The 21,522-nt window shown below is 36.9% G+C and overlaps 3 protein-coding genes and 2 long non-coding RNA genes across 7 annotated transcripts in view; 3 read left to right on the top strand and 2 right to left on the bottom strand.

Annotated features, from left to right (window-relative positions):
• LOC132913928 (myogenesis-regulating glycosidase) overlaps positions 1-8,876 on the bottom strand; it is a 13,446-nt gene extending 4,570 nt beyond the window's left edge. Inside the window, exons 1-7 of one of the 2 annotated variants that reach the window (XM_060972596.1) lie at positions 8,009-8,876; positions 4,696-4,973; positions 4,035-4,271; positions 3,650-3,940; positions 3,453-3,544; positions 1,481-1,680; positions 412-548 (exon numbers count right to left, since the gene is read on the bottom strand). In XM_060972596.1, the coding sequence (XP_060828579.1) occupies positions 412-548; positions 1,481-1,680; positions 3,453-3,544; positions 3,650-3,940; positions 4,035-4,271; positions 4,696-4,973; positions 8,009-8,053 (1,280 nt within the window). In that variant the 5' untranslated portion in view covers positions 8,054-8,876. Of the gene's footprint in view, positions 1-411; positions 549-676; positions 701-1,480; positions 1,681-3,452; positions 3,545-3,649; positions 3,941-4,034; positions 4,272-4,695; positions 4,974-8,008 lie in introns of those variants that run through there. The other variant, XM_060972597.1, reaches the window with a different exon arrangement.
• On the top strand, positions 1,910-3,451 carry LOC132913948 (nucleoside diphosphate kinase homolog 5-like). The gene is made up of 5 exons (XM_060972642.1): positions 1,910-2,302; positions 2,375-2,767; positions 2,857-2,995; positions 3,075-3,163; positions 3,251-3,451. Exons 1-5 carry the CDS (start codon positions 2,051-2,053, stop codon positions 3,359-3,361), a joined length of 984 nt encoding a protein of 327 aa, XP_060828625.1. The 5' UTR covers positions 1,910-2,050; the 3' UTR covers positions 3,362-3,451.
• LOC132913957 (uncharacterized) lies at positions 4,969-15,718 on the top strand. Its single transcript, XR_009659493.1, has 2 exons — positions 4,969-5,185; positions 15,593-15,718. It is a non-coding gene; the product is annotated as an uncharacterized LOC132913957 (long non-coding RNA).
• LOC132913940 (sorting nexin-27) lies at positions 10,358-21,413 on the bottom strand. 2 transcript variants are annotated; one of them, XM_060972623.1, is made up of 7 exons: positions 21,049-21,413; positions 14,548-14,685; positions 14,006-14,230; positions 13,604-13,914; positions 13,085-13,323; positions 12,706-12,987; positions 10,358-12,382 (listed from the first exon to the last, which is right to left on the bottom strand). In XM_060972623.1, the coding sequence occupies exons 1-7, from the start codon at positions 21,375-21,377 to the stop codon at positions 12,314-12,316; spliced, it is 1,593 nt and encodes a 530-aa protein (XP_060828606.1). In that variant the 5' UTR covers positions 21,378-21,413; the 3' UTR covers positions 10,358-12,313. The 2 variants fall into 2 exon arrangements, with proteins under 2 accessions (XP_060828606.1, XP_060828607.1); XM_060972624.1 differs by lacking the exon at positions 21,049-21,413 and adding an exon at positions 14,756-15,357.
• LOC132913955 (uncharacterized) lies at positions 15,819-17,396 on the top strand. Its single transcript, XR_009659491.1, has 2 exons — positions 15,819-15,991; positions 16,069-17,396. It is a non-coding gene; the product is annotated as an uncharacterized LOC132913955 (long non-coding RNA).
• Positions 21,414-21,522: the final 109 nt, after the last annotated feature.

Here is a 21,522-nt window from a genome sequence, read left to right as displayed (position 1 = left end):
CTAGTTAGACAAAGGATTTACGTGTGATGTGACGAATATTAACGACAAAGTTTCAGGAGTGTTCCTCTCATTTTTAAAGGCAGTTTGGATTCATAATGTTTAAGATACGATATCGTTTTATGATTACTTTACTATATGAGTAATTATTTTTTTGTATTTATATGCTGAACTTTTTTCTACGAAATAAATATTTATATTCATCTGCGAGCGTGTGTATTTTTGTATAAAAATGAGCATAAAAATTTGTAAAACCTCGTATCGCAAAATTCGGTTCGCTTATTATGTCGTATAGATAATTACAATATTTTATTAGTCTTGTCATTTTTTTACGTTTGGAGGGGACGATTTATTAACGTGTGGTCGTATTTAAAAGACTCACGGGATATTTATCAGCCGAATAAAAAAACTTACTTGGCCAACTCTTCGTCATTCGCTTCTTCCTCGGTCTCAGAACCGAGCGGACTTCCATTGGGCGTCGAACCGCTGTTGCTGAACGTTACGCTGCTGCTGTCGTCGCTCTCCGATCTCGTGAACTTCGAGGCGGTTCCCTGCGAAAGTTTGATCACTCGTGAACATCGAACAATCCTGAGAAAATCAATTTGATGGCAAGTAACAAGAAGAGAATATTTAAATCGTTGTCACGGATCCTGTTTTATCGTTTCTTCCGTGACCTTACTTATTTAAACTCTCTAAATGTCAAGTCACGATGAACAACGATGGAAAGTGAGACCTGCTGCTTCGAACGACACTCGAGAACTACTCTCACGGAAACGTAGAACGGCATAGCACAGCACGGTGAATGCATAGGTTGACGATGGTAAACATTACGTAATCACCGAGAAATCATACTTTTTCATCGACAAATCGCAACCGACTCAGAAACCGAAGCGAAAACTTTCGGAATTGGAAAAATGATATGTAATTCAAAGATAATTTTTATACCAATTTCCACCATATTATTAAAGATATTTGTAACTCCGCAATAAAGAACAAACCTTTATCACATCGAGTTTTAAATTCTCAGATAATGCTCTTTTCAGAGAATAGTGAGATATGGAATAGATAGAATTGTATTTATAATCCTTGACATCCTTCACATATTTAGAGAATACTCTCTTGATCTTTTATGCAAATAACAAACACATACTACTATACATATTAAAGGTTTATTGTGAATAATACAGATATAGTCCAAATGAATTATTCTTCACTGGAAGAAACCAGTTTCCAGCTTCAAATTCCTTCAGTACATTTAACAAACGATAATTATGACAGAATGACGACAGCTAACGCTGCTGTTAATTCCTTTACTGGGCTCGCACTGTTATTGATTATTCACAGTCAAGCTTAACACGATGTTTGATTTGCGAATATTAGGAATAGACTGTGTATGTGTTTAAATAAATATTACTGAATCCCTGAGAAACAAGTATCGTCTTCTATTCAACTTCTCCACGAACATCATATTCTTCGAACTTACCTTTTGCCTATCGATTCGTAGATCCTCCATTTCATCCAGATTACTCGGCATCGAAATACCCGTTTTACGAATTCGATTAGCTAGTATCGTGCGATCGCTCGTTTCAGTACTCTTGTCATTTGGAACTCTTATAGTTTCCGTAATTTTGTCTGTGGATGTGGCAGGTGCGTTTTCGTTATGTCCCGCCACCTTCGATGTATCTAGAAACCATAATTATTTTCTCCTTGTTATATTGTATTTCTCTGAGAAATAGAAATATTAGAATCGTAAATTTTATTTACGAGTATAATTAAGTATGATTTCAACTTTATAAGAGAGAAATATTACGAATAAAATATTTACCTATTTAAAGAAGTTATTATTTCTTCCGAATTTCAAACTAAAAACTATATTTTACTACAATTATCGATACTCGATCAACAGTGTTACCAACGTTACTTTGTTTTCGATATTATTGCCTAAATGTCAACAACTCTAACCTCGATAGAATACGTTTTCTATCATACCAAATGAACAGAATCGACGAAGAAAATTATCAGAGAACGACTGACAATCTTAAATGCCACAAAAATGTGCGATTGCCCTGCGGATAAAGAGGATGATAGCAGAAAGGTCCCGGAGACAGTGACGCTTTTCAAAAAATGTGCAAAATCGTACCGTCCAACGAAAGACATAACCGAACCACCGAGCTGTGACACAATTTCGGATAAAGATATCTGGAGTACTGTGGATTCTTCGCAATCGGATCATAAATGTGTGATCTATGGATCCCCAAAAGGATCACAGTCGAGCTCAAATAGTTCTAGCACTAGTTCCAAAGTGGTAATTTTATTCTCGATTTTTCATAATCGAACAAAATGTTTCGTCAGCTACATTATTTTTCACATCATGTAGTACAAGTTCGTCGATTCTGGGGAATGCGAGTGTCTCGGAGAAGCCGAAGAAGAACCATGGCATCCACCGATATTCAGTTACGAGCCCTGCGTCGAGGAAGAGGAAGTCGAAGAAAGGCCAGACATCGAGTGCACGTTGGCAATTATAAAACCAGAAGCGATAATCTATAGAAAACAAATCGAGCAACGAATATTCGAGGAAGGTTTCGAGATTTATCAAACAAGATGGCTGCAACTCACGCCAGAACAGGTGTCCGAGTTTTACTCGGATAAATATGGACAGCTAAATTTTGCACATCTTGTTGCCTATATGGCATCAGAACCTATAATCGTTCACGTTTTGGGGAAAAAATGCGCCGTTCATGAGTGGCGATTGCTCATGGGTCCGACGAAAGTAATTTATAAATAGGTTCGACCATCTCGAGAATATCTCGATTAATTCACCAGTTACATTTAATTCTAAATTAAATTCAATTATTTCAGGTCACGGAAGCTCGTTTGTATTATCCTGATAGTATAAGAGCGAGATATGGTAGAAGAGGCGAGGATTTTAAAAATGCTGTTCACGGAAGTAACACTCGACAAGAGGCTGAGAAAGAAATTCATTTCTTCTTTCCTGATTGTATAGATTCTATAGTTACTATCCTTTTTTCTTTTTTTTTTTCTTTTTTATCATCGATCATTTCGTCTGTTCGTTTCAGTCATAGTCGAGCCTCTGTTGAAGAATCAAATAGCAGTGGATTACTTATGGGAAGTACTTAATCCTGTACTCGTAGAAGCACTATCAACAGTAAGAGAAACAACTTCTAGGATACCTTTTGTCAAACCTCAACGATTAGACTAGAAATTGATAATTTGTGAAAATTTCTTTACACAGTGTTGCAAATTGAAACCTGCAGATCCTGTCTTGTGGCTTGCCAATTGGTTGATTATGAACAATCCGAATAAACCGAAATTGCCGCAAGATCTTGCCATGATTCCATCGTGAATATCGAGATTTATATTTTATACGTCCGAAGACTCTGTTGTTTTTCGTAAATTCTATTTTCCTGATATTAATAAACTACGTTTTATCTCACCTACTGTGATTCTCTCCTGAGGTTCGTGACGTTGACATGGCGTTCTTTTGTTTATTGCCCTTCTTTGCGTTCCGCTTAAAATGGGACTGTACCTTGAGAAAGTATCATCGCGTTAATAAACCATAACGACATGTTACAACTCTACCGTCATTTCTTTTTATTAATACTAATAATAGCCGTTCTATCGATATCGGTACCTCGAAATTACTAAATTTTGCACAACATTCTCAAGTTGTTCGTCCTCAAAAATTCCGTGGCCGAGTGTTTCGTTTTCTTTGGTTAACGTACACTGTTTCTTTTCGATATTCCCATCAACATTCACCGCAGAATCCTTCGTTCTACCTCGTAAACGCTCTCCTCGATCACGCGTAGAATCACAATTCCCAGTGTGACTCACAGTCGGTAAATGGATCGTATTCGACGAGTACAAATTATTCACTTTATGGACACGATTTATTTCGTCTAATCGTGATCCCCAAGTGGAACTCCTACACCCAAAAAATTAATCCGTAATTCTAACGACTTTTCGATCAACGTATTATTCGATCGAACAACGCGAGTTAAATCGAAATTGCATTCTACCTAGGGCGTTCTTCGTTCACGAAACGCACTCTGGCTACTGTTCCACTACTCTGCTCGTCATCGAAATCATTGCACGTGATTTCCGGTGTCGTGCCGATTAATCCATTGTCGTCTGGAATTTCCAGATCGTCCCGGAAGTTACCGTTTCTTCTCGAACTCTTCCCTTCGTTCGACACCTTCTTTCTCGCTGGTTTTTCCGGCGTTTTCGCTGGATAGTATTTTCCTCCGCTTGGTGACCTTCGAAGTACAGACAAGATAAAGTTATTATATCGTTACCAGCGCGTGAAAACTTTGCAGGGTCGTTTCGTCTATTCCCGAAAATTAGGTCTAGTTCATAGAGAGCTTTGTATGCTTTATTCCCAGAAAGCTAGATTCAAATATTATTAAAATATAAATTATAGAATTAGACTTAGATCTCAGAGAGCTTCGTACGTCTTATTCCCAAAATCTAAATCCACATTATAAGGAATGTCTTATATCTTATCCTCAAAAACTAGATCTAGATCATAAAGAGCGTTTTACAGGTATTTCTATCGAATTTTCCCCAAAAAAGACAAATTTAATAGTTTCCGTGATTATTCTAAGTTAAAGGCGGCAATCTGAATTTAATCGAGAAGAGATGGTCGTCGATCCCTGGCGTTAACTAAGGCAATCGTTTTACCTGGAAGAGTGCCAAGGATCCACCCAGGTGGGTTTCCCGGAGCTGGTTTCAACAGCTCCGCCAGCGGGAAGATGTTCCACCACGCTGCTATATGCTGGCTTGTACCAAGGTGACGGGATCCTGACTATTCTACCAGGGGACAAAGATTCCTGTGGCTTACTTCCGCTCTGTTGTGGCAATAAGAATGACAGGGAAACGCCTGGTCGTTCTGCCAAGCCGACTGGATCGACACTGGCTACACTGACGTCCCAGGGATCGACGATGGAGAGCAATACTTTCTGCGCAAAGAGAATAAGGATGGAGAATATGTCGGAGGGAAGAGGGGCAATCAGAGGAGTACCGTCACGGGAGTTGGCTAGTTAAAGTTGATTAAAGTTATGTCGTGGTACCGTCAGTTGAGCCAAAGTGAAAAGAAGAGGATCATCTCCAGACGGTTGCGACGTGGCGAGAAACCTTCGTGGGATCTTTCACGGTTGAGCAAGGGAGGAACGTAAAGATTTATCGTGTCGTTGCTACTCAAATATCACAAATTGATAAATTTCTGGCTCTTAAATCCGAGTGTAAAATGTGATGAGCTTCGAGATCGACATTCGTGAAACTAAAAATTCAAAGGTTCTTTCGTTACTCATTTATAACTGCATTCGAACGAGCTCGTTAAAGAGAAATCAAATTATGGTATTTACACTTCGTTAATTATCGAAAGTGGCAGCGAGCTGACAGTTCAACGTATACGAATCAGTCGAATTACATAATGGAAATTGATAATGGTTTCCATGTCGCACACGTGCTATCTTCTTTCCTATTTTTAATGTACCAACCGAATTTTAAATCGTCGCTTCATTTTCTTTTCTTTTTTTTTTTGAGGGGGTTAATTGTATCTTCCGAAAGATAAAAGCTGCTCTATCTCGATAAAGTCGCAGGCAGATTTGTTCGAGGATAAGGACGCAAGATGGAAAGTTGAATTAAGATGCGATTAAATAGGATATTTGAAAGGAACAAATATTAGGTAATTAAGTAATACAAGAGCAGTAGGATTGGCGTGTTGCATTTATTCGCTACACTGTAAATATATTTGCGAACTGTACATCGAGCGGTGTAGTCGGTATTATCAAGGGGACCATATCTTGTTTACGTTCGGCGGAGCAACGAACAGAGTTTTAAACAAACGAGACAATAAAACGATTACAAAAAAATCGTGCAAAGATTACATGTACGGTTTAAATCGTCGCGATTAGCTAATGAACAATTTTCTTAGATGTTCGTCTGTTACTTTGCTATTGATAAACTAACATTTGATAAGAATAAAAGCAAGTATTACTTGTTGAAGATAAAGCTACATACGTTGAATGCATGAGTCAGATTCCTCGTGATCCACGATACATGTATCAACCTCTTTTCTCGTTCTACGAGACAATTCGTGTTTCCCTAATGTCATATTAGAATAGCGTAATTGACTGTTAATTGCATGATTTAACGACTACCGTTTTTTTTCTTTTTTTTTTGAAATAAATACATTTTAATTCAATAGGCAGAATCACCATTACAAAAGCGTTAAAAATTTGCACGAAAAGAGTCGCGACGTTTGGGACGACGTTCCTCCGAGTGACCGCTATTGTTTCGTGTTTCGTTTATGATTCAAATCTCGAGGATTTCGTGAATACAGGGAAACAAGGAGAAAAATGAACGACGATGGTCTCATTCGCACGGTTGATTCGTTTGCACGCAGAGATGCGAGTTTTCTATGAAATTAGGTTAACAACTGCAGAAACAGTAAGATAACTTTCGACCTCGAACGAAAGATCGAGTTATAACTCGATGCAACAGTAGCAACACAAAGTTTTATCCTTTCTTCGAACCGTTCCGAGTCTGATTACTATGAGTTTTGATACCTTCTCGTGGTCATTTCTTAGAAAAATTAATTATAATTTACACGATATGCTAATACTTATCCTGCATGTTGTATAGTCCTCGAGTTTAGTCCGATACGTAACATGCAAAGTATCGACATGCTATAAAAAACAAAATCAGATTTTTCACGTAACAAGGACTTTACGGACAAAGTTTAATTCAATCATGCAACTCTGTTATGCAAGCGATGATTTTGAAGGCCAAGGAAAATTGTTGAGATAACTAAAAAAGGCTACGTTGAGTCCTTCGTCGACAAATATCACTGGCAGCAAACTCACAAATAGGTGGTCAAATTAGTTTCTATCGGTCTATAATTCTATAATTTTAGTTAGTTTAGTTAATTTTTTAATCGTTCTATAATTCGTTCGATTTGTCGTACAACGATATTAGATAACGTGTTTCAGAGAATACAGGGTCTGCAAGTTAATTTGAATACGTGACAGAAATTCAAACAATAGTCGATAAATCTGTGAATCAGACTAAAATAAAATAAGATCCTAATAAATATGGAATGACAGTATCTTTTAAAATATTTATATTTGTAAGTTTCATGTTATTTCTAAATAAATTTGTTGTGTTTCCACGTATTCGGACATACGTTATAGTTGTAAAGAAAAGGGGCTAATTAGAAATGCTAGATAACTTGCATGACGTCAGTAAGACTATTTAACAGGAAGCGATAGAATTCTTAAATAAAGATGATTTACGATAAGTAGTAATTTAAATAGATTTCATTACTCGATAGAAGCATTCTGTAATTAAAGAACATTACAATTTATCGTTACTATTTATCATGGCAAATCAACGGATAAAAACGCTTACAGTAAGAAGGTTGTTATGATTTTTTCATATCGTTTCATCTTTGGAAATGTTATTCTTAAATGGGTCGGCAAAACCGAACGCAGCTTTGGAATGGTGTAAATCAATGCGTCAATTGTTGAGCAGTGTCAAAGTTGCATAACACTTTGGTCTGTTCGCACAATGAATTTTCAATAAACTATTATACTTGTATATATTCGTCATACATATTGTATATAATTTCCAGATATAACTGAAAAAGGACGAGGAGAATAATTAGAATGAAAAGTATTTAAAAACAACCACCGAACTTAAGATTTAAGTCTTAAGATTCTCTGAAGTTGATCGTCCTTTTACTCGATCGAAGAAAAATCTAATAGAAACGTAAAGAAACGGATTCGCGAAAAAAAATATAGAATGTAATTTTGAGAAAACATACGCGCAACTTTCACGCGGCGTTTAAACGATTCTTATCGCTTCAAAGGCACGACGCGGTTCTACTGGAAAAACTATTAAAATTGTTATCGATCACGTTGCTCGAAATACGTTCACTACGCTGCTAAAAAAAAAAAGTAAATGGAAAAAGACAAGAAGAATGTTCACTCACCTTTTGATTGTCGGCTCTCTTCCGTTTCCTCTTTAATCTCTCCATTATTCTGGATCGAACGTTCGAACCGGTTGATCGCAGAAGATTATCGAGATTTCGAGCCTAAATTATACCGCGTACGTAGAGACGATTAGATGAGAGAACCTCCACCTTCGAAGACAGGTGGTTTTAGACTGATCTTCCGTTCCTTATATCGGCAACCACTTAGCGATATCTTCCGAGACCGCGTTCAATGTATCGGTAACGCGTTTGCGCGCGTATAAACGCTCACCGATTTGCAAGCGTTCACTAATACATAAAAATTGAATACCGCATACTTGCATATATACAAGATATGTCCCTCTTTCCGCCCACGGACAACTGATATCGATAAATCCCGTGAGTGACCAAATCGGAGCGCGTGAGCAGCGTGTTTACGTCGCTACCGATCGGATACTAGTACAGTCGCGATCCTTCGGTAGGAACTTTATATTTCCCGAGAAGACGGTTCACAGTCACCAAGGCGGCCCATAATCGTGAAATAAAAATTTCTTTTTTTAAATGTTCGCGACTAGTTTTACGCAGCCTCTAGTATCGAAGGAGAAAAAGAAGATCGCGTTCGTAGATATCTTTTTAAGGGAAAGCTTGCGACGAGCTCGTGGAAGAAGAAAATTTCGAGCATCAAGGAAAGGGCTTGTTGTATAGTGATTAGCGATTAGTTACGAAGAAAGTTCGTAACTTGGGGAAAGATTTGAAACGTATCGATCTCGCGAGTGTTGTCACGGAGCTGTTCGAAACGAAGCGAGAGGAACTTGAGAACGTTATTTGAAAACGAATCTGTGCAACTATTCGTTTTTCAACTCAGGCATCGTTATACGACGCGCAAAATCACGGCACAATTTATTACATAAGCGACATTGTATATCCAGCGTAACCTGAAATCTGCGAAATTATAGAGAAGTAATAATTCCATGAGTTTAGCTATGTTATCGAGCTGTGCAAAAAAATATCAGTATCAATAAAGACGGATGTTGTGATGTTCTCTGTATTTTTTCTTTTTTTTTTTTAATTTTTTCTTCTTTTTTTCGTAATTTTATTTTTCCCCGACTCTTAACAAGATGATCCCAAAACAAATGCAACAATATCAACGTTAATCAGAAATACCAGTTTTACAGCAAAAGTCGCGAACTAATAGTACATGATAAATTGTTTGGAGCATTTGTTATTACGAGCTACGATTATACATAGTACTTTAATTAATGTCTAACGAGTTAATTGTAATGATATGGTCTTACTGTAATAATAATTAAATTAAACTACCTAATTCGTCATCCAATTTTACAGACTTCTTTTTAACGTGATTATTAATGAAGTAATTAATAACTAACCGCCTTCTTTTTTTGGACGTACTGTCCCCTTATTAGAGTAAAGAAATAACATCTCTTATATTCTTCGATACAAAAAATACTACTGGGCAACGATAAATAAGTATAACTAATAAGTAAATAAACTTGATGATTTTCGCACAATACAATTACATATAATATAAATAAATATAGGCACGTAATAACAAACATAGATCAAATTTGGTAAACAATTTTCACATGCATGCTCTAAAAATGTAAAGCTAGCGATTCGGAGCAATGTAACTTGGACGTATATTTCTTTGCTTAATATCCTTCCTAATTACTCTGGAAAATATTTCTATCTTCGACTACATGATCAACGTGTAACGACATAGCTTCGTCAGAAATATTGTTGCCGCAAAACACATAATTGCTTATTCCGACGCTACCGATGAAACTCGAAGAATTAATTATTTATAATTACTTCATCGATTAATGGAATAATATATCACAAAAAAGACATGAAAATCTTACAGCCGTTTCTGCCAATCGACGTGACCTTCGGCTAGAATATATTAATGGTATTTTAATACTTGTTCGATACTTTGTGTACTGCGCTTTCACGAATTACAAACTTAAAGCAGTAAATGATCGCGCAGGTAACGCCTAATACGACCAAGCTACTATTATTTATAGACTTTTGTTGGAAAAATTGAACGAAAACTCATAACGTGAAACAAAAGTAATCGTATTGGCGAAGTTACAAACCATTGATCGATGCTTGAATTATAAGCGAACTTCGTAGCATCGTGATACTACAATTTTCAGTTCCGAGCCTCGAGAAACCGAAGGTCCACCTTCGTTCGTCTCCGTTCAAATATAATTACGGGCAAATTTTCAACAATAACTTGCAGATCATTTTGCACAGTTCCCATATGGTAGAATTATTGATAGAATAAAAATTAAAAATCGTCATTGTGTACTTCCTCGATTGATCGATCTATATGAGCGGAACAGATACATATATAAATAAGTAGATTTATATTTCAGACGTACATATTTATATATCTGATCGGATAGTATGGTGTTCGATGCGTGAAATTCCCATAAAAATAATCAAAACTTCCCTGCTTAAATATTGTACAGTACTGAACGATAATCAACCACCTTAGATTAATTCGATCAATTGAACTTGAATTATTAGAAATCTTTGCGAACAGAACATTTGTTTCATTTAAACAAAAAGGTTCTCATTATTCTTACGGCACTTCAAGGATTATACTCTTAATGCTACTAACGTTATATCCCTCTTCGATATCCTTAGGATAAACCATTCGGCTTCTGCTGCCTCAAAAATCACGCGCAATTCACTTCGAATAAAGTTTAAAAACATTAACGATAGTTATACATCTATTTCTATAATTATTATCTGCCGAGGCTTCTCTCATTGTTGAACAAGCGAATAGTTCGGAACGGAAGTGCGAAAGATCGCAGAGCCTATCGATGGAAAGCAACTTGAACAAGGAGACAAGGAAAAAATAGAGAGACCATAACGGCGAATATGATGTTCCTGGCGATAGATTGGTTCCGAACAATTCGCTGTTCCATCGGTTAACTCGAGGAACAGGCCAAGATGCTTTAAAGGTTCATCAGTGTATTTACCGATCTTAAAGACGCTAAAATTATTCATATATAATCGTTTCGTTCTTATTATCTGTATCTTCTTTAACAATATCACTGAGTATTATTTTTCTTTGCTCACCTGCTATGGCGTTCTTACTCATATCTTTCTATAACTCTTAACGTTTCTCTTAAGTCTTATTTATATTTGCGGGATCTTGCCGCTTGTTTCTTCCATCGTCAAATCATCGTTACCTTAAGTTTTATCTTTAGACAAACGTTTACACACGTTACGAATGTTGTCTTCGTATAATGGAGGATAATGAAATGTATTTGTTTGCGAATTCAACGATGATTTCAACGCCTAAGCACAGCTACGGTTTTTAAGTTGGATCGCATCTCGTTTACAATCTCTGGTATATGTATATTTACCATTTGTACACTACCGGCGCGCGATTACACGAGATCGGATCGAAAACAATTTTTACTTTATACTTCTGTTTCTTTAATAGTAAAAATATAGCTTCGGGAAAAAGTAATCTGTGCTATCGTTCGAACCACTATTACGCTTACTTTACACATATGATAACATGAACTTGATGTTGGGAAAATCTCTACTTCGTTATCAAGTACATACAACCGTATACGTAGATGGAAAACGGGCTGGAAAAAAAGTTAAAAGAAAAAGTGAAAAAAAATGCGCATAGAGTATAAAGGAAACTAACCCTTAAAAGATAATACTTGTTGGTTAAGTTCATATACTCGCAAGGATTCAACGAACGAAAGTTGGCGATACCTATTAGGCTAGTAGAAAGGAACGTCTCGTAATTCAATGATTCTCTCGATCGAGACCCAAAGATACGTTACACACGATGAACGATAGGCCAAAGAATAGGTTCATCTATTCGTCTGGTGTTTTAGTATGATACTATAGCAACAATATCTTACATAGAAAGTAATGCGATCGCTTAGTATTCTTCCCTTTCTAACTAAAGTAGCGCAATCTACGATAGAAGTGTTATTAGTTAGAGATACAACGATACGTTTACTCCCATCTGATGCTGATGTTCTTTTGTTTAGAACAAAAGGAAAATGTTAATTTTCTAGTAGTACTGTTCGTATTTGCAATACTATTAAAAGATCGTACACTAACACGTAACAGATGCACTATGTTGATAGCATCGTGAAACTGATCAAACAGGAATCTGATGTGATTAGGGTATCCCATTAATTTTTGAATCGTCTTAAAAAAGTAATCCTAATCAAAATGTTCTTGCTACAAAGATAAGTGAAATGTGTCCGATGAGACGATACCTTTGCTATTATGCACCATACACGTTTTTTAACGCCGCACGTTACCTCATTCTCCTGGATCGTCCCACTTTGCTTCTTCGGCTATTCGGTCAAAACAATCTGACAGGAACGTGTACTGTAAATAAAATGTAACATGTTCGATCGTAAATATGCAAAATAGTTTGATTAAATCGTAACGATACAACAAGAAAAAAGAAATGGAAAAGACAGATCATGAATAATGTAGCAGTGTCCTCTCACAACATATCACCTATACGTAGCGAGTAAACAGATTATTAACTATTGTATTATCATACAACATACAACATACAACGACTCGTAAAACAGCATTGCTCTGCTATCAAAAGAAATGACTGCAATCAATGCACAGTAACACGTTGCACTAAGTTATTGAAATTCATCTTTTGAATAAGAAAAAAGGGGGAACTCATTACTCACATAAGGTGTGAAAAGCTTTAGCCAACGCGGTGGACGGTTGTCTTGGCGCGTGTACTGAAAGCAGAACGCCATTCCTTCTTCGTCCACCTCCCATCGAGTAATGGTGTTCCAGTGAAATTCAACGACTTGAGATTCCAAAGTGCCGTCCTCCTTCGCTGCGTGTAGCTTAAATGCCGGTGTTCCAACAGCGGGAACAACGTGTCCTTCCTTTCGTGAGTCGCACGCGCAATGAGGGAACACGATATCGCCGTAACCGCTCAATTCTTTCGCTAGTTTTAGGTACTACAAACAAGAAAATAAAAAGGGAATGTGAATACAAGACTTTTGAAACTGACGAGGGTACAGCACATATTACATAGAAATAAAAAGTCGCTAGTACCTCGTGTTTCCTCGACGCGTCTTGCAATGCTTTCAACTGATACAATCTCTCGCCGGCCGTAATGTGCCCTCTGTTAACTTCGTCCACAGTTTGCCAGAAAGTCCAGGTTAATGCTTGCTCGCTGAGTGGTCTATTTACATTGAAAAGCCACCTTCTTATTGCTAAACACGTCACACTGGCGGTCGAGTAATTTTGAACGTACAAGGTATGAGGGTGTTCATGGGGTTGCAGCTTTCTTTCTGCGAAACGAACGGTATTCTATTAAAACGAATGACATCTCTGAATATATTACAGTAGTTAACAATAGATCTTGCCACACATTCATATTTTCCAACGAAGCGCTTTTTATCAGATTCTACACTTCATTTTTAATATATTCATATATTCATTTAATATATTCCTTTCATATATATACTTTGATCTAATTAATTACCATGTAAATATTATAATAAATACAATCGTGTGTCAATACTATTTTGTAGCCACTGTATAAATAATTCAATCTACCGAATTACGTACCGAAATTATATTCCACGATCTCGAAAAGATAAAAGTATTTCGCGGTTTCCGCGTCTAGTCCCACTCTACTGCAAACTGCATCGTACACGTCACTGACAGAGGCAGCTTTAGCAACTGTTATGGTAACAACCTCGCGATCTGGCAATAGTACTTTTAAATCGACAGCTGGACCTTGATCCCCATCCTCTTCGAGTCTATCGGCCAAGAATTCTTGCATGATATCGCTTTCGGCAATTACACGCACGGCGCAAACCTTCTCCAAATACTGTTCTAACCCACGTCTTCTCGCGTCCAGTTGAAGCTCGCTCAATCTACGCACAAGTATGACAATATTTACATATAAAAATACATCAGACGCACGAGTCGAGGGAAAAAATTCGGAATTTAATGTGGATATCATACTGAAATGGCCATTTTCCTGGTAGCTTAGGGAAGTTAAAACCGATAAATTCCTTCTTCAGTGCCATATGCAGTGCAGCGAATTCTCGATAACGTCGAGAGCACAAATGTCTGCCTGCCATGTGAACGTTGAAAACCACATAACGCTCATGCTTCCTCTCGCGGACGTGATAATCCGGTACGCTGATAGGTAGAGATCGCTTCTCGCTGTAGTCCACCGATGCATAACTAGGAGAAAGCGTAATCGACCAATAAAAATGCGCGAAAAGCGAAAACGAGGAATCATTTAATACGCTTGAAAATCTATCGTAAGATCTTTAAACGCTCCAAAAGTCTCGAAATCTTTAAACTCATTGACATACAAATTTTTCGCACCGGACGATCCCATCGCCTGGTAGATGACTGTGCATGTCAGTAGATCGAAACACTTAAGAATCCATTTTTAAGAGATCTTAGAAGATTCTAAGCACCTAAGTCTCTTGAAAATTTGAAGATTTTATCTCTTAAAGAGACTATCACGATAAATCGTAAGGCAACTTGCGTACCTTAAATCTTCGAAAGGTTCTAACTTTTCCGCTTCCTGCGGCGTGACGGAGATAACAGTCAGCGTTAAGACATCACCCCCTGACTTGATCAAATCCACCACTTGCTTGTGAGTAGCTCCCTCGACGTTCACATTGTTTCTGTAACAAGACCAAGTCTTTATCTTCCAAAAAGAACATCTACCAATCATTTCACACATCTTTCTTTTACCCTGCCGTGATTGCTTTAAACCGCGAGTCAAGATTCGGTCCGCGACGTCTACGATTTTCCATCCACTCGCATTGAACTGCAGTGACATAACACGTCAACATTTTATAGTTTTATCACCACGATATCAAGAAAAAGTTGTCAACTGTTGCAAAATCAGAGCAGTGACTTGTTAGACTCTGTTCAGACTACACTCGAAGCTACACAGCGAGGAAAGAAAGCAAATGTTGCAGTTTCTTTCCTTCTTTCTTTCTCTGCTCAGTCGCGATTCCCTGGCTAGTTTTGACTTTCACAACTAAAAGAAACACAGGAGGAAAGGAAGGAGGAAAACAGGTGACCAGCCTTGGTCGAACTTCGAATTCCACACGTGAAAGGACGACTGTTATTGGTCGCGAGAGGAGGCACGACTCTGCGATTGATTTGCGATCTACGCTCCAGCTAAGCATAAACAGTGCACTTTATACTTATCCCTATCGACCTCGTATCCCCCCTCCTTCACCTTAACTTTATTTTATTATCTTTGATTTTGCAGCGAACTGGGTTGACCAGATAATGTCACGCGTTGTAAACGAAAAAAAATTACTATGCTTCTGATTATTAATACTCTTGTCGTATACGATGACTTTTCATCGAGGATCAATTTATACAGCGGTCAAAGTATTTGAATATTTTCAATGCGTTGAGAATCGAGAGTACAATTGTTAAGCTCAAGTTTTATCAATTTATTCCTAGAGATAAACTTTCTTCGCAACTTTCCTGCCATGGGCTGTTAATAGACTCGTACGACAATGCGAGTATATTTAATGAGAGTTGCTATTTTTACAGCAAACCGTTTTTCAGGTGTTCTGCGCGTCTGTCCCGGATAAGTATCGGAGCAACAGAAAATCGCCTCGCTTCTCTTACGATTTAGCACAATGTAATTTGACCTGAACAGACTGTAATGAAATCAATGAAAGGTAAGGGTGACTATTATTGATCAAAGATAAAAATAGAACTATCGAAACTGATTTTAAAATGTTTTATAAGTTTAATGACAATTTAATATTCTCGTCAAGATTGATGCTTGAAAAAAAAAAAAAAAAAGAAAAAGAAAAAGAAGAAGGGAGAAGAACAGAAGATAAGGAAATGGATTTGCCGAGATATATGGGTCTCGATAAAACTATCGTTTGCTTCTTTATCGCGTGCTACTTTTCCTTACGACGCAGTCTGGTCGAAAGAGGATACCAATCATGTAAAAATGTACGTAATCATGTAATATATAATTGCCAAGAATTACATAAACGTAAACTGCGAAACTCTTTGCTTTTTCTTTCCAGTTTAATCTCGCAAACGACCGAATACTTCGAGCGCGCTGAAAACGCTCCAAGATAGGATTTAATGTACTCATCGTTGATTGATAACTGACGAGGTTTACAATTATCAACACGCGATACTATCTGCATTGCATCCACGGTTAATCGTACGTTGACCTTATCCGAAAGAAAAATAAATCCTACAGATTTGATCACCAATTCAATTCTACTCGTTTCCATCAAAGGCTTTCAGTTCTCCAGGCTTTAATCGGCACAGTCGCGGACGTAATTGAAGGGAAAGCTAAGCAAGCAAATCGCGATGAATTCGCTGAATGAACGATAATACAGTAGTACTCAGTGTTTCTCCGAATGTGGCAGAATCGATCATTCGTCGAGCAAAAAAATTACATACGCGCAACGTGTTGCAATTTCTTTAAAAATATCGATAAGATTCCATTATCGAGAGTTCTTGTTATTAATCGTCATTATGATCACGTTATTTTCCCACAATATTTTTCACACTTAGCGCAAGATGTAACGTAGAAAAGAGGTCATATACATATATCTGAATGCCAAGCGTATTTACATTTATCGGTATGTCAACCGAGCGATACGTTTCAACAGGATCGAGATAATCTGCTCTTACGATGAAAATGTGAACTAGTTATCTATTAGTAAGTCACCAAACACAATGTCATGAAAGAGTAACAGCACGGACGAAGTATGCATAACGTACGCCTAATACACATCGTGAAACTTCGTATTTCATCGATTTAGAACGATGAATTCGAGGAATTGTATTTGTGGCAATACCTAGGCTGTGGATGTTTATGCATTTCTGGAAAATTTAAAGATGTACGAATCTTTAGACTGTACGTAAAGAAAATATATAACACACTCAAAGCATAGTGTTTCATATAACGTTTAGCATTTGAAAGAAATTATCACATAGATTTTACTTTTCCAGTTAGTCATGTAACTAAATTTGCATAAACACTCGTAGTCTTGTAATCACTGAAGTTACAAAATATCTAGTGCCGCATCGCGTGAAATAAATCATTCATCAGTGATCATTATTTGCATTCTTGTACATATAATTACGTATGTGTAAAATTAACCCGTACATAATACATTAAACAGACATTAATAAATAACTTTACGCAATTATTAACAAATTTCGAGGAAATTCAACGTTATGTTTATTTACGAATTTCCTATTCTTCAAATTTACAAAACCAAGCATGAGATCTTGGCCTTCTTTATTAAATCAAACTTAGATATTAGTAATACGATAACTACAAACATTTGCCTATAGACTAATTGAATAAACTATGTAGCGTTTCTTCATAACAGTTGTTCATTCATATAATTACTCAGCTATTCCAATGAAACCGGTCCAGGTGCAGCTAGTAAAACAGATTGCAGATCAAACGCTATCGGATGAATCGATGGCAATAATAAGATTGTACTTGATGCGATACAGGAACTGATGAAATATTTTTCCCATCGATTCTCTTGAATCGCATCTGAATATTAGAAAATAAATATTGCGTATATATAAACTATATAGATAAATAAAGTATATATAAACTTCCTACGTTGAGCGATTAGAAAATTATTTTTCATCTTAACAACTGATACGGAATTATTTCTAACGTCTTACTCTTTTGTCTACATTTTCTGGTATTACTTCCAAGTTTGGTTTAAAGCTTAGCAATTTTCTTCTTTTTTTTCTGAGGCACATAATCGCGTCGAAGAAACACCCGTTTCGCTCTAATTTAATATCGTGTCCTTGGCGGCTGAAAAGTCCATCCACGAGATCGCCACGCGTACGTGTAACCACTTGTTAGAAGCCGTACAAGGGACAAATCTTCTCCAAGCTTTTGCTTGATGAAGCTAGCGTATCGAAGACAAGAATCAAATTTCTAAGTCGACCTTGTCTCAATTTTACATTAATTATAGTATTTCGCCAAGCGAACGTATTAACTCTTTATGTTATCGAGTTGCTTTCTATAGAATTTACTCTCTACTCTAATTACCATGGTCAACGTGTGTGTAAATGATAAAATATGTTACTGTAAATAGTAGATTTAGGTACTTACTTACGTGATTAACGTCCAATTTCTCGAATCAAGTACAGTGACCTATTGCGCGTACTCGAGATAACGAATTAACTAATAAACCTTGATACATTTTTCCCTGGGAACAATGTCTTCTGTTAATCTTCCTTGGACAAAAACAAAGCCACAGAGTAAACTGTTTACGTCTGGGAATCGCGTGCTTATACAAGTTTTGTTTTCATAACGATAGTTATATACAGTGACTCGTGTGAATATTTCAACATCTATAGGAATGTTTTACAAATGCATTATATATGTTACGCGAAACATTGTGAAATTTCATTAACGCTATAGTGAGACACGAATGTCATGATTACAGCGCTACAAACATCATAGAATTTGACACAAATCTGGAAGTGTACAAAAAACTTACAAGATATATATTTTGCAAGTATATATTTTACAGAGATCGTGAAATTATTTAAACAATTTGATTTGATAGAACCGTCCTTAACACTTATTATGTTTATCGTGAATCGTGTTTACCTATTCGTTTTCAATGACGCCCCACGCGAATAAAATTAACAAACCAACAAGTTTACAGTACCATTAGACGATCATTACAGAATCGTTAGAATCCACGTATGTATTACCATATGTCTGTTCTTTTTTGCCTTGACATTACACTTTATACCGATAATAATTATGCAACGGACGGTAAATTTATTTGTCAGACAGTAAAATGTTTTTAAGTATATTGCAGCTGATAATACATCTGAGTCCGTCCGCAAGTTAAATGACATATGGTTCGAACGGAACTTAAATTTATTTTTTCCATTCTAATCGTATCGCAACAACAGCTGTTACGCATGAAACTTTTTTAAAACGCTCATTGGACTTGTGGTAAATAAGAATATTACGAATTATACGTCAGAGAAAAAATTTAAAAAGCCATGCTTAATTCTAAGTAGCTTTCCTATTGATACAACGATCACATAAAAATCAGAGATTGCACTTCCATTTCATAAATGGGGAATAACACTGAAAACTAAAAAATTAGAGTAGGAATTCCCAAAGAAATGGGAAAGAAAATTATCTTTATCCCAGTTAATGTATCACGATGTTTAAATTGATAAATTATCGCACGCTTCGTTGAAATTCCAATTGCGAAGGCGATTACCGATCTTGCGAAATAAACGGCGAAAGATCGGGCCGATAATAATACTGTTGCGTTTTCTAATGCAGAAAAAGATAAGAAAAACTCCAGGTCGGAAGTACCAGGAAATGGAGGGGAGGTGGACAAAAAAAAGGCTGTCGACATGATACGTTCTCATATTTTGTTCGCGCGAATTTAAAATGGTCGGCCAAAACAGAGAAACATTAGTGAAATATTAATCGCTATCTAGATTACAGCAAATACGAGCTAACATTTACTTTATTGCGATCCTGTTGCGATCCTCAAGTTTTTATATTTCAATTTTGCTCTCATTTTAGCAAACAAAAAGTATATTTTGTAATGGCTTAATAAGATTTCAACGTAAGATTTTTAAACAAAAGATCATACACACCAATAAGATCTTTTTCATATTTTGTTAAAACCTGAAATATTTTTCAATGTTAGAAAAGTACAAATGGATCGAAAATGGACGAAACAATGCAGCTGGATTAATGTCATGAGGTACATAAGAAGCTTCATTCAATTTAAATTCGTCTGGCTGATTAAGCAGCAGAGACTACTGTACCAAAATATATTTCCGTTATAAACAAGAGCGAAAGCAACGAAATAAATATTATTCCGAATTTTATTACATGTTGGTTATTGTTGGTTATTCAACGCAAATTTACGTGTTTAATTACCTCGAACAGGAATAATTAGCATAATGACCGGTTTAAAATAAGGTCGAAGAATAGTTTCAGTCAAGAGACAAGTCGGCAAACTTTTTCAACGATTTGAATCGACTTTTCGAAACGTCAAAATGCGTGATCGAAACTTGAATAATTTTGAATAACTTTGATCGCGACAATTACATAGTATCGCGTCGATAAGGCAGCTTTTCATTTAGAAAGTCGTCATTCCTCGATATAAATCGGAGATCTACACATGAGACTGGCATAAATCAGGAGAATAAACGCTATAATGTGTTTGATTTGCAAACTCGATACTGTGTCATATTTCCTTCAACGTGGAAACGTATTACTGTTTTATAGCAACTACATTCTTTCTTATAAAAATACAAACAAAAGAAACTACTTACGAAGTACAAGGCGTGTATGTTTATCTGTACCGTTATTTCAGTTACATCGATACGACGATTACGTTTCTAATCGAATAATATATTCTGATGCTTGAGAATTAAAATGGAAAACTCTCGATTGATCGGTATAGATTTTCCTTTCCAAAAGCGTCTGTTTTACAAATCTTTTAAATATCTTCTAAAATATATGTCTATATAGATAATACTGATCGTTAACAAAAAGATATACAGCGAAAAGATCGAAAATCGAGTGAAACAAAATATTAGCTCGTAAAATTAAATGTTCACTTCCTGATAGAGTGGTAGGATCAGGTGAAATGTAAACCTAGCTCAGAAACCATCTTCCGTACTGGGAGAGATTACGTCTAACCAGTGAAATTGATTAAAACGAGCGGTATCGATAAAGCTTAAAGCATACAGCGATTCGTCTGTCCAATCTATACGGTTAACAATTTTCGGGTAGCCCGTTACAATTCGCACACAGTGAATACAACGAGTAGTTGTGTGCGATCTTTATCCCGTAAATATCCAATATGAAATACTCTTACTTCTCAGACGAGGTAAAAGTCAGTACTCGTTTGACAGGTAAACGTACAATGATCAGATCGTAAGCTACAGAGCTCAGAGAAACAAAATAATCGAAGAACTCCGAAAAGAAAACAAAAGAAGCGAGAGAGTGGATTACTCACACTTCTAATATGCGATCGCCTTTTCGTACACCGGCTTTCTCAGCAGCACCTCGAGGTAATACAGCGCTGACATGCTGAAGCGGTGCGTACAATTCTCCGTTGATGCTTCTGAGCTGTCCACCCTCGCTGACCTGACCGCGTACATTGAACCCAAAACCAGTCTCAGTTTTGTAAATGATGACGCATCTTGGCCCCTGTCCGATCGGATTTGTCTGGTTTACCGGGTGTTGAGGCACGCGCCCGTTGGTGATCATCGTCACGCTCGCGTTTCTCGTTACGTCCTCGTTCGCGGCTGGCAAGCGCTGCACCTCCGACTCGCAGTCCGCCATCTTACTCTCTGACCGCCCATTGATCTTTCTCTCATACGGAAATCCGCCGCAAGACTGCGCCTGTGTAGCCCGTCTCGCGTTTCTCTTTCTGTTTCCCCCTCTCTAAACGTCTTTCTTTCTTCCATGCTAATGAGTTTAGTGGCCG

Source organism: Bombus pascuorum, chromosome 14 (genome assembly GCF_905332965.1).
Source record: "Bombus pascuorum chromosome 14, iyBomPasc1.1, whole genome shotgun sequence".
In the NCBI taxonomy this organism is placed as follows: Eukaryota; Metazoa; Arthropoda; class Insecta; order Hymenoptera; family Apidae; genus Bombus; species Bombus pascuorum.
This window is presented reverse-complemented; position numbering and strand designations above follow the sequence as displayed.

Coding starts and splice junctions, on each gene's coding strand:
- LOC132913948 (XM_060972642.1), top strand. CDS start 2,051: ATGTGCGATTGCCCTGCGGATAAAGAGGATGATAGCAGAAAGGTCCCG. Junction 2,768..2,856: donor TGCTCATGGGTCCGACGAAA/GTAATTTATAAA, acceptor CAATTATTTCAG/GTCACGGAAGCTCGTTTGTA. Junction 3,164..3,250: donor TCGTAGAAGCACTATCAACA/GTAAGAGAAACA, acceptor TTCTTTACACAG/TGTTGCAAATTGAAACCTGC.
- LOC132913940 (XM_060972623.1), bottom strand. CDS start 21,377: ATGGCGGACTGCGAGTCGGAGGTGCAGCGCTTGCCAGCCGCGAACGAG. Junction 13,324..13,603: donor GATCGTGGAATATAATTTCG/GTACGTAATTCG, acceptor TTCGTTTCGCAG/AAAGAAAGCTGCAACCCCAT. Junction 12,988..13,084: donor ACGCGTCGAGGAAACACGAG/GTACTAGCGACT, acceptor TCTTGTTTGTAG/TACCTAAAACTAGCGAAAGA.